The following is a 15097-nucleotide window of genomic DNA, read 5'->3' on the forward strand; positions in this document are numbered from 1 at the left end:
CAAATGTATGTGTATTGAGATCATTTTATAACCCAAGTGACTGGTAAAAACCGAGCTAAATCTTTAGGCTGAAATTAACATACGCCTCCTCTCTTGACCTCTCCTCTTTCCTTCTTGTCCTTCTTCCACCCATCAAATGCTCACCGAGCACCCACTGTGGTAGCACCTGTCTGATGCTGAAGGTTTAGAGCCAGGGCCTGGGAGCATTCTCCCCTGGGAGATCGGATGCGATCTCACAGTTCTCTAAAGGCAAGGTCTGCTCTCTCGCAGGTGAGCTGGTCACCACAGGCTGAAGATCGGCTCTCACGTGGTCGCTCCAAACACCTGAGTGTCAGGTACCTGTCGGAGGGCACGACCGGGACTCACAACTTCCCAGTGTTAACCAAAACTCCAAGGCATGAAAAAAATCTTTATTAAAATGTGCATCATGGGATATTCTGGCAGGCATCCCCCCAACCCCACCCTCAGATTTTAAACCATTTTCCAGGGTGCCTGGGTGGCTCAGTCATTAAGCGTCTGCCTTTGGCTCAGGGCGTGATCCCAGAGTCCTGGGATCGAGCCCCACATTGGGCTCCTCCACTGGGAGCCTGCGTCTTCCTCTCCCACTCCCCCTGCTTGTGTTCCCTCTCTCGCTGACTGTCTCTCTGTCAAATAAATAAATAAAATCTTAAAAAAAACCAAACAAACCATTTTCCAAGAGGCAGTTAGTTACCAAGCACACAGCTCACTGCGGACCCTTCGTCATGGTTATGAGGGCTCATACCTGACAGGCCTGGTTTTCAGATATATTAATGAATGGGTGACACGATCGTCCCCATGAACACCGGGACACCACACCTGTGCTGGCTGCTGGAAATTTCCGAACAATTAATAGCAATAGTGTGTGCATGTGTGATTTAATCCTCACAGTAAGTCCCATGAAGGACTTCCCGTCTTCACCCCCATTATGCAGATGGGGAAAGGGAGACCCCGGACGGTTCATAACTCGTGTCAGCAGCAAACCAGGCGCCTGACTCCAGGTCCCGTCTTAGCAGGCATCCAGCCCCCTCCTTGCACACACCTAGAACGTGGTCGGAACTTGGCTGTTTGCATCCTCGTCTTCGCATCGCATCTTTGACTTTCCGTCCACTTTAGTTTATTAACGTTAACCCTTTCGCACTGCATTCATCCTTGTGAACTTCCTCAGGGATAGATTTACGTAAAAAATGCACGACCATGTAGACAAACAGGTGAGCAGTTTTCCCTCATCGTCTTGCTGGTAAATGGTGGCAGGTGGGTTGGATGGTGAGTCCAGGAGATATTCAGCTGACGGGGAGCCATCCCCAGGAACTGCTCATTGATGGCTCCGGAACTAGCCGTGTGGTTGCTGCCATTGTACTTGGATATCGTAGTGACACTCAGACTGTGTATCCAAAACTAGTATTATCATTTCATCTCCCACAAGACAGCTCTTCTTCTTGACTGTTCTGCTTTGCCAATGGCATCATCAATTGCAAATCCCTAAATCAGAAGTCTGAGATGCTGGCAGCCTGGCTTTCTGTGCCCCTTCCCCTCCTAAGTCCACCTTCCAGGGCTCGCTTCTACCACTCACCTCTTACTTTATTTTCCCAGGACCGTGGTTTACGCTCTGTTACTGGTCTGAAGGTAGGACGTTTCCCCAAATAACTGCTGATACCTTTGAGTCAGGCAACCTTGGGTTCAGCCCCAGGTCCTATAACCATCAGCTGTGTGGCCTTGGCTGAATCACTTAACTTCTCTGGGCGTCGGTTTCCTCATCTGTGATGGGACAATAACCACCTATCTTCCAGGGTTGTGGGCAAGGTGAAATGAACTCAGCCTGGATACCTGGGGCTCAGGATTGATTTCGTTTCTTTTATGGTGGTTTAGATAAGCATGTCACTCTGCTTGACACAAAAAGCATCTAGGAGGAAAATGTCTGTCAGAAATCATCTCACGCACCAGTTTAGAACTTTCTCCCTGTGCACGCACAGAGCGTCCTACAGAGTCGTACGGCTTTGACAATGACCCGAGTGTCTGACATTACGCGGGTTGTTGAGATTCGCGGTATATTTCGTGAAGAGCGATGGTTTCGTTTCTTTCCGTCTTCAGCTTCCTGTCAGCAGCATGAAAGTAGAAGACATTTCTCTGCTTACAACACATCACGGGAGCTCTGGTGTTTGTACAAAAATATACAGCAGAGACCCGAACTACTTTCTCCTGCTCCAGTAAAGGAAACTACGGCTATTCGTCTCAAAGTGTGCTTCAGCTACTGCGAAACCGTGGCACGAGGTCTCAGAGTGACCCCTCCCTTCCTTCCTAGTCAATCTGGCAGTGTCCCTCGCTATGGACCGGATGTTTGTGTCCCCGAAAATTCGTATGTTGAAGCCTGATGCCCAGTGTGGCAGACTAGGAGGTGGGCCATTGGGAAGAGGTTAGGTCATGTGGGGGCGCCCTCACGAGTGGGGCAGTGCCCTTCCCAGGAGGGGCCGCAGAGAGCTTGCTTCCTCTCTCATGTGACACCCCGCGAGAGGACGGCCGTCGGCAACGCAGCACGAGGGTCCTCACCAGACACCTGACCTGCCGCTGCCTTGCTCTTGGATACGCCAGCCTCCGGACGGTGAGGCACAAATGTGTGTCCCCCAGTCTCTGGCAGTTAGTTCGGGCAGCCGGGGCTGACTGTCCCCAGTATTCCCACTCTCCGTGTCACCCAGCACTGAAACTGTTTGCACACACGCCTTTCCCACACTGTGAACTCTGGAGGGCAGCCATCAGCGAGTACCTGGCACCTGCCACAGTGGGGAAAGGAAACATCTGCTGGACGTCCTTCTAGCTAAGTAAAATCTAGAACAGCCGAGCCGGAGCTGGAGCCATTAACCCGAGTCCGTGAACGTGGGTGGGAAATGCTTATTGCTCATTGCCTTGCTGGAAGCTCGTGTCGCTCATGCACTGGGGGGGGGGGGGGGCGAGTATAGGAATCTCGCGGGTGGATCCCATGGAGCTGGGGTCTGATGGGGGGGACGGAGGGAGCCGAATAAAGGAGAAACGCTGTGCTATTTGGCCGCGGCGTCTCTACAGGGCAAACTTGGCAAGAGCCAGATGGAGCAAAAGGCGGTGCTTAGGAACTACCCTCAACCTACAGCCCTGGGTCTGCTGCTGCATTTGTGCGGATATAACCAATAAAACACACTACTACATTTCCCTTTAAATGTTCTTTAAATCAGGTAGTTTTTACATAAAACAAATAATTAAATAGAATAATTTAAAAGAGAGTAAGACTCCAAATGCTTTATAAAAGGACAGTCCTCCTACCCGGCGAAGAGTAACATCTTCCCGCCACCCCCTGCTTCTCTGCTTCTCCCCCCTCAATTGTTTCTGGTACTACAAATTATTTCTTCTCAAAGTGTTGCTGGCTATGGATATCGATCTACTTGAGATTGCGAAGAAGAGCTAGAGGTCAGGCTTATGACAGCAATAATATAATCAAAGCAGGACTCTGAATGAAAGTTTGCATCCCTGTATTTTGGGTTCAACTATCGAAGTTCTTAAGAATATTTCTTTGAAAAAGATCAGAACCATGTACACGACTGCTGAGACCAGAGAAACCCTGCTCACTGATTAGGGCATGAAGGATGGACTTCCTCCAGGATAGGGCCTGTGGAGCCCCTGGGGGGCCGAGGGATGGGGCTCCGGGGTGCAGCGGAGGGAAGAGGCCACTGCAGTGGTGTGCAGGGTGCAGAGAACACCCCAGGGCTGAGGCAGCAGCTGCTTCTCTGTCTGAGCTGCTGGTTCTTGTCATCAGGGATGAAGATCAGGTAGATAAGCCACCAGTTTTCAGGAGAAGCTGAAAATGATCTTTTTTTTTTTTTTAAGTGAAATGTCCTTTTTCTAAAAATAATACTCTATAAGTCGAGAAAAACATACTTGTAACCACAATCTGCTCTCACGGCTTCCAGTGTGAAGGCCATGGCAAGGAACAGGCAGGAGGCTTTGCAGCTGTGAGGCCTGGAAGCAGGAGTGGGGCAGGGGTGGGGGTCCTGGCAGCGAAGGGAAGGGCCGCTGGCCGCCAGCTTCCGTGACAGCTCATGTGTTTCTCAGCGCGTGTTCACGGAGGTATGAGTGGGGTTAGAACGCCAGCCCATTCTCCGTCTAACGTTTCACTTTCTGACAAGTGCCTGCTTCTTCTGAAAACAACAGTCAGTTACGCATAATGCAACCAACCATTTAGTCATGTTGTCTTCAAGCTTCGAATGAGAACGCGCTGTTTCATTTAAAAAACACAAACGAAGCGAAACAAAGGCAGACATGAGAGCCCTGCTGGGGCGAGGTGTGGACACGCTGCTGTGTGCCTGCGCTCCCCGTGGGTACGTCTGCTGCTCCCACGGCGAGAAAATGAGGAGGGACGAACGCGAGCTAGATTTCAAAAGGCTTTTATCCAGATACCTTTGCCTGTTCTTGAATTTAAGAAAAGCACATTAATCCTTGATAAACCCGATATATTTTGCAAATTGAATGTCTTTTGTTGTCAAACTAAATATTTGGCTAAACAATGAACAGAAAGGTTTTTTCGGCTTAGAACTAGAAAAACAAGTGGGTAGGTTACAGGTAGGTTACAAAGGGCAGGAGAGACGTTCGTTTCTTATAAAAAGAACATATCCACATCAATATGTATATCAAGTGTATTATGCCCCGACCCCAATCAAACGTAATGCACTTTCCTTGCAGAAGACTTGCACTGCACTTCAAAGTATTTCTAGGATGACCTTACCAGATCTAATTAAATGCCCTACATAAAAATAGCTCATACTGAGTAAACTCCCCGCGTGGACGTGACGACCTATCCCATTGCATTTATGTCGCAAACCCTTACATCTGTTCTATCGGAGGGAGCAATAGTATCAATATGCAAAAAGCGTACAAGTCACAACTGTATTATTATGGCTATTAGCATTTTTATTACCTGCTCTGGCCATGGAGTGTTCTGCATATTAATGCAGTCTACCCAATAGCCTTATGAAATGGGTAGCTCACCATTTTATGTAAGGAAACTGGAGTGTAGAAAGCTTAGCTATTGTAGTAAGCCATGAGTGGTCTCACTCTACCATACGGTAAATAGTCACTTATGAACACAGTGGTGACTAGAAAGTCAGAAGCAGCTCACGGGTAGCTAAGAAGGCCCGTTTGGTGTCTGCGATGGATGAGGGCAGGGGGATGGGGCACGTGGGACAGGAAAGGTGTGCCAAGGTCAGGCAGGACGCAGCAGGGACTGAATGGTGCAGATAGGAACTTGGTGCAGATGTGAACACGGTGCGGGAGGGGCTCGGGACGGAGCTGACAGATCAGAGCTCCGGACCAGCAGGTGAGCCCTGCCCCGGAGCGGGCAGCCCTGCTGTCGCTGCTTGTCCTGTCTGTGACCGTGGGCCAGTTACTTCACTGCTGTGCTGTGTGTCTCCTTCTCCATGCGTAACATGGATGGTTGTTGGGGGATCTCTTAGGCTTGTTAAAAGCGGACTCAGGAGGCATCCAGTAAGTGTTTACAAACATCGGGGAAAAAGGAGAGGGTTTACATCAGGAGTAGCAGGTCTGTAAAACAGAGGGAAGGAAGCGACACGCTGTTCTGGGCAGTACAGTGGGCCCATGTTCCAACCTCCACGGAACAAACTCAGGTCCTCTCTGTGCACAGCGCCCCCTGCTAGGCATTTTGGGGCACACCACATCAGAAGATGAGGGTGTCGGAAACTGGCTGTCCATGGAGAGAGCTGGGAATGTAGGCCTGGCCCCATGGTCAGGATAGCGGATGACGGTGTTTGCAGGGGCTGACTAGCAGAGGGGATGGATCATGGGTCAAGTCTTAGGTGAGGCCCCTGACGGAAGGAGGTGTCAGGGAAAGAACACGACTGTGTCCCCCAGACAGGGACCACAGGCAGCAGGCAGCACAGTGAAGGACTGGAAGCTAAGGAGGGACTTCTAGGTGAAGGTGACCACCAGCTCGATCAGAGGCCGCAGACTGGGCCCCGAGAACGAGTGCTGGGAGCACACACCCCGACTTGGATTCTGGAATGTGGAAGTGCTTCCCAACCTTCAAGAGTGGGATTTCTGGTGTCGGTGTTGGTGAGGGTGCGGGAGGAAGGGGGAGGTGCAGAGTGAGGGTGGTGGATGAGCTCTCTCGGGCCACAGAGTGTGCTGACAGAAGGGAGAGACACTGGTTGAAGAGCCAGCGACGGTCTGGAGCAGGCAGAGTCCGACACGTTCGGTTTGAGGGGACAATGGGGGAAGTGCCACCCCACACGCCCAATGCTGAACGGGTCTTCACATGGCAGCGTCTCTGAGAATCTCTGCTCTGAGGCCCCGCCAAGGGATTGATAAGTGGGTATCGGTGACCTAAGGTCTGGAGTGGGTGCAGACAGGTCAAGTTCCCTGAATGGCTCACCAGGGGAGATCGGCTGGAGAGGCCTCAGAAGCAGGGCTGGGATTAGGTGAGGTGAGTGGGGGACTCCCCTCGGGCACAGAATTTCAGGAGGCACCAAAAAGCACAACGATCATGATAAATGACATCCTCACACAGTAGTTTGAAAATAAAAAATAATGCAGAAAAATACAGAATGAACTAAAATATCAACATTTTAAATAAAGGTAAGTATGTGGAATGAATTGTATCCTGCCCAATTTCCTATCTTGAAGCCTTAAAACCCTCCCCCCAAGATCTCTTTCTCTCTCTTTGCCATGCCAGGACACAGTCAGAAGGGGGCCATCGACCAGCGGGAAGAGAGAGCTCACCAGCCCCGGTTTCCCGGCCTTGCAGCCTTCAGCACCACGAGACAATCCATGTTGGCTCCCGGAGCCCCTGAGCCTGCGGGGCTGGTTACGGCGGCCCCAGCTGACTAAGACAGTAAGTGCCAAACACCTCACAGCCTGAGGCAAGAGGAGAGATGTCCCTTCTGATACATAAGGCTCTATGTTATTTTTTTAATGGTTAACTTTTCCCATAACATTAAAGGTACCCATAAGTATAAGTTTGCTTCTATTAAAGTCAAGAAAATAAAATAATCATTAGTTCTGTTTCTGGTATAATTAAGGTACTTAAAGTTACTTAAAATTAAAATAATGTTGGGGCGCCTGGGTGGCTCAGTCAGTGAAGCGTTTGCCTTTGGCCCAGGTCATGATGCCAGGGTCCTGGATTGCGCCGTGTGCAGGGCTCCCTGCTCAGCGGGAAGCCTGCTTCTCCTTCTCCCTCTGCCCGCTGCTCCCCTTGCTTGTGCTCTCTGTCAAATAAGTAAATTTTTTTTTAAAAAATTAAAATATTATACATTTTCATACCTTTATTTCACAATTTTCCAAGTTTTTCCAATACTTTAATGTTCCGTCAATAAAAATCTAACCCTTAAAAATACACAATACCATGTATACAGGGCTGCACATTTCTCCTTTCACCTCTGGCACCAAGATGGCTTGGGAGGGCACTGCTCAGAACTCAAGGTAAGATTCCCCTAAGGTTTCTCTTACTGCTCATTTATCTCGCTTTTCCTTATTACTAAAGTAATGCCTACCCATTAAAAAATAATAATCTGGAAGCAAACACCCAAGGAGAAGAGCAAATGGGATACATAGTACCCCATTCACTCGGAAAACTGCTAGCGCTGAGATGATTCACGTTCCAGTCTCTGCCCATGAATACTGAGGAAGAAGAGCAGAGGGAGCGCTGTTAGCACGCGGCTGTGTCTCTGTCCCTCTCACTCCGTCAGTCTGTGGGAGGTGGGTGTGGGAGAGGGAGCGGAGCATATGGGCTCAGCCCTTCTCTTCTTGGGAGGAGTCGGCCTGCCTACAGCAAGCTGTGTTCTGGTAAGTTCTGTTCCTCGGAGTTGCACCCGCCCCCTCTGCGTCAAAGCAAACCCGTCCTGCTGCCATCAGGGAGCCCACTGTCCTGAAAGGAAGAGGGGGGGGTCCTGTTTATTGAGCCACAAGCTACATAGCGTATCTATACACACACACACACACACACACACACACACACACACACACACACAGAGAGAGAAACAAAACACGACATAACAGAAAACACCCTCAAAACTATAGTCAACTGAATGGAGATACTCAGTTTTGCCCAAACCACCTTTTCAACCACATTTCTAGGGGGTTAGCTTGGTTTTGACCACACTGTTTTTAATCAAAAGACCAGGAGCCATCTTTCAACGAGTCATCCTAAAATAAACAGCTCTAATCTACTTTCTTGTATATTTTTCTGGTGTCAAGCAGCTACCAGACTGGTTGCTTTTTCCTATCCCTGATGACCAAAGAAAGGAGTTCTGTGAACAGACCCTCAGAAGCCTCTGGATTCTCATCGTTTTCTCGTAAGGTCTTATCAATGAGCTTTAGGCTGTATACCCAGCACAGCTTACGAGTCAGTGCATGCCTGCTTGGGCCCCAGGGAGGATGTGTGTGGAGCTGAGGCTCAGTGTGCTGTTGCGTGGCCGATACGTCTGTACCTGGGCGTGCTCCTGGCTGGGCACGGCGCTCAGACCGGTCGCCGCCATGTATGTGCTGCCAATGGTCTTGATCTTTTCAACTCCACTGAACTTCGGCTTGGACAGCAGCTGTGAAGCAATGACAAGCATTCAGTGACTGGACTGGGTGCACTTTCTAGAGACAGTCTCAAACTCTAGTTCCCAGTAATGGGAATATGACTTATTTCAACCCCTGCTTACTCACACCTTGACCTTGGGCTTTGTTGAGAAAGAACACTTTATATGATCCACAAAGAGTGTGTCCTTGAAAGGAAATGCAGTATAATGGTTTACTTCCAATTAACATGATTTACCTTTTAAAATCTGCTAGTGAAGGAACTAAGATAAATTATGATGCAAGTGACAATGGCCTCAAATAAATTTCCCAACTCTGGGTTTGAAAGGCATAAACACGAACGTCTGATTCAGTGAGGGAGGTCTTCCCTGCGCGGGGAGGGTGATTTATGACCAGTTATAGTGCTGAGAATTGGCTTTTGACTCTGAGCTCTAGATGTTAAGGGAATAATGATCTAGAATGGCTCCCAATTGTTTCTTGTCCCAGTTTCTGGTACCAGTTACCAGCTTCTTACAGGCCTCCTCCCCATCCAAGTACATTAGGACTTGAGGTGGGATGGAGAATAGGTAAAAATAAGAGCAGAAGCTGTAGGAAAGAGAAGGGGTGGAGAGAGGAAGGGAAGGGGACTCTGAAAGGTTCTGTCTGTATCTGCTCAGGAGGACAACGGTACCAATGGAATCCTGGGAAGCTCCCGACCCTTTGCTGGTAGTCCTGCTTTCAGGCGTACCCGTGGGAATCTCTACTTGCCATGACTTCACCGTAAGTCTTGAGTCAACCTCACGGTCACAGTGGTGGGAGCAGAGAAATGCACAGGTCACACAAGACATTTAGAAGGCTGGCCTGAAACCATCCTATAACATCAATAATTTCATCCCTGAATTTCAAAGCTCCATGGATCCTGATGAACCTATGTTCATGTATGTCAATTTGCTATATTTTGCTTGATATCTATAAGAATGATGTAGCACCAACATCCTTAAAACCACAGGCGTGTTTGTTCTCACCCGAAAACACATTATTCTCTATGTGGGCAGAATATTGGAAATTGAAAAATGACACCTATTTCAAATTCTGAAACATATACTTTGTCCCTTCTAAAATATATTATCCCTCATACAGACTGCTTTTTCAATAATAAAGCATGTCATCCCCGCACAGTTCAAGTTGATATCTGGCCTTGCAGCATGCTGAGATAGACATGCCAATAATCTACTATGATAAATACATTAATTATCTCTTTTTATATCAAGAGATAAGCAAGCATTTTCCTTGGAGCTCAAGCCTTTTGAGAAAATTCATGAGCACACTGGAAAGACATTTCATTGATATTGATTTTGGTACTTGTTCCTACGGATCATACTATCTCACAAATTAAATATATTTCTCTCTCCAAAATTAGTCAAGGACCATAAGAGAGCAAAAGGCTTTAATTTTTAGCCAGCCACCACAAATTATACCAAAAGACATATTTTAAGATATGCCACAAGACTGGACTAACTTCAAATGCAGTGGCCACAAGAATGTCACAGTGTGGGGTGGGGGCTACCCCTCAAGATAACTCTCAAGTACCTACATCATCAAAGTCGGCGATGATCTCATTCAGGAGCCGAAGGCATTCCAAGCCCTCCTTGTTCACATCTGATTCTGTGTAGAATTCTTTGAAATCCGGAATAGAGGCAAACATGACGCAGACACAGTCATAGGACTGGTGGTATAACTCCTGCCCAGGAGAAAAGGAAGAACTGAGCACTAGGAAACCTTTTCAACAAACACACTCTTAAGGCAGGTGTTTCTTTATGCCAGAACCGGTGAAGAAATCACCCAGTGCCCCACTCCACCTCCCCCATACCAGCCGCGAGCCCATTCCAGACCCTGGCCATTGATGGCAGGTGAAGGCGTCTAAGGAGCAGGATGCAGGCTCTGAACCCTCAACACAGTGCCTCCACTGCCACTATCAGCTAAGAGGAGGTGTCCTTCCAGTAAAATCCTCTCTGCCATCTCTACCTTAGACCATGACAAGAGATCGTAGACTTCTGACTTACGAAAGAAGTATCCTTTAAGCAATTGAAGGCAAACAAAATGATCTCCCAAACTACTATAATGGCCTAAAATGATTTGTGATGGCTATAGCCTTTGCTTTGAGATCCTTATACATTTTATTCTTTAGTGTCTCCAGAAAGGAGCCGATGAAATCCACCAAGGTACTCCTCAAGTACACCAGAAAGATCCAGTGAAACTCTCCAGGTTACTCATTCATACAGAATCAAACACCAACACTGTTCATTCAAGATAGCATTTTGTTTTTAAATAGAAAGAGGCTCACAGTTCTTCATCCATATAGACATGAATAAAATTACAATGTCTTGTCAATACAATTTTAAGGTGTTTCCATAATGTTTTCAACATACAACCTCAAGTTCAGTGGCGGTTTCAGAAAGGAAGGGTTGTTACGTGGGCACAGGGGCTGGTCCTGGGTGTGAGGAGCTGTCCTCCCACTGACGCTGGCTCATCAGGGCCTGCAGGTGACACGACACAGGCAGGAAGGCCAGGTGCCATGGTGGGTGGGGTGCAGTGCGGGAAACACCCCCTCCACCCAGGACCGTGAGGAGTGTTCTGTTAAACAAGATGGCCGACCTCAAAGTGGAGAAAGAATGCTGTCGGCCGGGCTTCCTGTGTGCCTGTCAGGGTGAGGGAATCCACTTCGCATGGACGTTATAGTGAGCTGTGCTCTCTGGGGCACCCAGACGAATCCCTCAGCAGGCAGAGAGCACTTCAACAGCCCTGTAACTCCAAGGGTTGGTGGCTTCTCAGAAGAAGTATTCTCCCCCCACTGAGGCCTCATAACAAACACATCAGGACAATGGCGACCCATGAAGGTCACAACCACTTCTTGAAAAGCCAGACTCATGTCGGCTTCCTGTTCTCAGGGCCAACCACCCTGTCATGCCTTCCGCTCCTGCTTCACAATCTTCACAAAATACCTGAACAATGGAATCAAGGTTTTTCTTTTCTACTCGGCTCTCAACATGGCTGAGCTGGCTCATTGTGCAGACCTGTACTTTGTCTCTCTGAGAAGTTGTTTTTGGGAACATTCATATCCTGGGAAGGCAATGTGGGGCACATGTGACTGTAAGCTTAGGTTCTAGTAATGCTGACGAAGCCGGGGGGTCAGGGTACAGGGGAGAGAAAACCCCTGTCCCAGTTAAAAATGCCAGTTTTATAAAAGAAGTATACATTTCACTGACTTTCCTGCTCTTCAGGAAAAGAAGTACATCAACAAGACAAAGAAATGTTTTCTGTCCCCTGCTGTCTGCTGACACCGGCCAGAGTGACCTTCTGGGGAGCAATGATGATGGTAAGAGGAAGGCCGGGAGTGATCAGCACTGACTCGGCGCCTGCTGCCTGAACACCCCACAGGCTTCATTACCTTGCCCCTGACCTATGAGGCTGCTGCTATGATTCTCAATGTACAGAAGGGGAGACTGAAGCAGAGGGCGGCTACATTACTTGCCCAAGATCGCAGTTACCAAGTCCGAGGCACACTTGACTCTTAGAAACAGTCCACTTTACACGTGAACCTGCGTCTCCCCATGACCACAGACCACGCTGTTCAGACTCAGGGGCAGCGTGGGCCTCCAACCACATGCAGGTCGTGTGACTTTACCTCTGTCCTCTCCGCCGAGGTCTTTAAGGGCATGCGGAGATGGAGACAATGAAACACAAGACTGAACCGACTGGCAGTTTGGATGAGGGTCCCTTTTAACTGCACTGGTTTGGAGTCTAATAAAACAGGGTTTATCTATTGGAAGGAGTCTGGCGTGTTATGTCATTCCGCTGTCCTCAAATAGGAATGCATGGGACAGTCACCAATGGGTCTTCCTCTGACCAAACATCACCTGGGGTTGGCTCCAAGCATGTGCATGTTTTGGAAAAGGTCCACGGGTTCTTCTGCTGTGCAGCCTGGATTACGAATCACAGGCTAAATGAGAGAATGGAAGGTCAGGGCAGCTGGGTGACACACCAGGGCTCCCGGCTGGCCTTGGGGCCAGGGCTCATCTCTGGAGCCCTGGTCGGGCACACTGCAGGTGATGAGTGCTGCTGGGGGCTTGGGCTGCAAACCGCTCACCTACTCTTTCTACAGATCAGTCATTTGGAAGCTTTGGGGAAACACCAAGGATGAGCATGGACCTCTGGCCCCGCTGTCCCTGATTCAAGGCTCAAGGACTATTCTCGTGAAACAGGGAAACTTCAAAATGAGAAACTTCATAAATTCTCTGGAGCCAGTGAAATGTGCAGGGCTTTGACTCATACCCTAAACGCATGAGACGTTCCCTCAGGTCTTTGGGTTGGGTTTGGGGCCGGAGAGGACCACAAGCTGCCTGGTTGATGGCCTGAGCTGGTCTCATATTTCCAGAGGATCTGGGCATGGGGTTAGGGCAAGTGGGCTGTGTCTGAGGAGATTCTGGAATTCAAAGTCGAGGATGGGTGACTCTCGTTGGGCATGCTGCTGCTGGAAGGTGTCACCGGGCTTTGGAGTCAGAAACGAGCTCGGGTGTCATTTCAACACTCGCTCACACGTCAACACTCGGTCAAACAAGATCAAGTAATTAAAAAATAATCACAAAACAAGAGCATCTCTGTGCCCACTGCCCCTTTCAGTCTGCTGAGTGACACCCATTCTTCTCCTACCCAACCCAACCCTGGACAAGGACTTGGGACAACCCCGTGACCCTTTCTGTCACTCTTGGGTGATTCAAGTCCTCTTGTCAATAATTAAAATGCCCAGCCCAACGAGTGGTCAAAATTCGGAACCTGGCTGAACGTGGGGCTCTTCTTCGGCAGTGTGGGCCTGCTGCAGGGGGAGGTCTGCGGGGGCGGGGGGCAAGGGGTATGATTGGCTTCTACACTCTCTCTACTCATGCTTCTACTCTGACCCTCCCCATTGCTTAGACAGGCTTTCCAGACCCCCAGGGGTGCAGGCCAGGGAGAGAAGGAATTGTCTGATGGAGCAGGAAAGCGCTCCATTGACTCTGCCACGCTCCCGGGGCACTCACGCCCGGCGGACATTGCCAGGAGTTATTTGAAGACTCTCTGTCGCTTCCTCCATCGCTGATCACCCCACCTGAGGTTCCCTTGCTGTGGACGATACACTCCCTCCTGCTTGTGACCACTCTCTGCCCCAGGCTCTCTAGCTATTCTCACAGCTTCTCTGCCGGGGCCTGTTCACCCCTCCCAGTGGCTCTGCAGAACAGCATCTCAAAGAACCCTGTGCCGGCTCTTTCTCTTGCTCTGTCCCTGAGCAACATTCAGCATCCTTTGCCCTCACAAGCCCTGAGAGTTACATCCCCACCCGCAGCCCCAGCTCTCTCGGCCCAGACACTTCAATTAGTCCCTGCCCTCTGCATTTTCCACTTGTCAGGGACCTGCCTGTCACCTGTGTCCCCCAGAGGTACGTGTTTGCCCCAGGACACCACTCAGTGGCCCCAGCATAGGGTACACATGGCAGGTTCTGGCTCACGCACAAGGCTAGAGGTGAAGGGAAGATCCCTGGGGGGCTGACCTCTCACTATGTTCTGCTGGCACCCCTCTTCCAGCCTCCAGCCTCCACCTCCTGCCCATTCCTATGCTTCCTGTGAGGGAGGGGCCGAGAATCATGCAGCCAGTTTACAGGAAGGGCATTAGTAAATGAACAAACGGTTTAGTGTTCCCTCTGGAACACGGGAGCTCCCGCTTATGTGTCACAGGCTGAAATTCACTTTAGCATCTGGTGCGTGCGTCTGCACGTGTGCACACACGCAAGTGGACACACACACACACACACGCACACTCCCTCCTGGGGGCCCGCTGCATGCTAGGCTTCATGCCACATGTTAGGACCCACAAGCCCTGCTCTAAGGAGCTCAGGTCTAGCTGGAGAGAGAGAGCAAGTAAAGAGAACACAGGAACAAAGCGTGATTGGCGCTGCTTAGGCCCAGGTGTGGACATGTCTGCTTGGTATCCTAGAAAGTGTTCAGAACTGCCACTAGCGCTCAGTTTCCAAACTTCCAGTGCTCTCTCTTACTGATTCATTCTGTAGCAAGGAGGACCTCCCACCCCTCCCCCCCCCGCCCCCAGTTGACCTAGATGCTAACCATGTAACACCTGTGTCCCCAGTTGTCACCTAATGCCCTAATTTATTCAGGGGAGTCAAGTAACTAGCACAAAAGCATCTCTCGTAAGCCAGGCGGCATTCCAGCCTGACTCTATGAGGAACACGGTTGAGGGGTCTGGCTGGACGGGGTGGTGGCGGGGGGCTCGCAGCTGGGAAGGACAGTACTGTTTGCGCACCTGGTGAATCTCCATAAGGACATCTGGGTCCTGTTCTGATCAAGCCTCAGCTCTCCTGCAACGAGGCTGCCCGGCTCAGTATCACACGCCGTCCTCACCACCTGGAGACTCGGCAAAGGGGCCATTCCGTGACAAAATGTAGTCTTGTCAACAAGGGATGAAAGCCGGCTTTGAGGTCTGCTCAAGAGGCCTCTCG

At 49.7% G+C, this 15097-nt stretch overlaps 1 protein-coding gene across 2 annotated transcripts in view; it reads right to left on the reverse strand.

Annotated features, from left to right (window-relative positions):
• The window catches only part of ADCY2 (adenylate cyclase 2), a 387890-nt gene that overhangs the window by 12180 nt on the left and 360613 nt on the right, over positions 1-15097 (reverse strand). For both annotated transcript variants that reach the window (XM_045795930.2, XM_087867988.1), the window contains exons 21-22: positions 10148-10294; positions 8481-8588 (exon numbers count right to left, since the gene is read on the reverse strand). In XM_045795930.2, the coding sequence (XP_045651886.2) occupies positions 8481-8588; positions 10148-10294 (255 nt within the window). The remainder of the gene's footprint in view (positions 1-8480; positions 8589-10147; positions 10295-15097) is intronic.

The sequence above is a fragment of the Ursus americanus genome, chromosome 15 (genome assembly GCF_024610735.1).
Source record: "Ursus americanus isolate L20-20 chromosome 15, mUrsAme1.1.p, whole genome shotgun sequence".
Taxonomy (NCBI): domain Eukaryota; kingdom Metazoa; phylum Chordata; class Mammalia; order Carnivora; family Ursidae; genus Ursus; species Ursus americanus.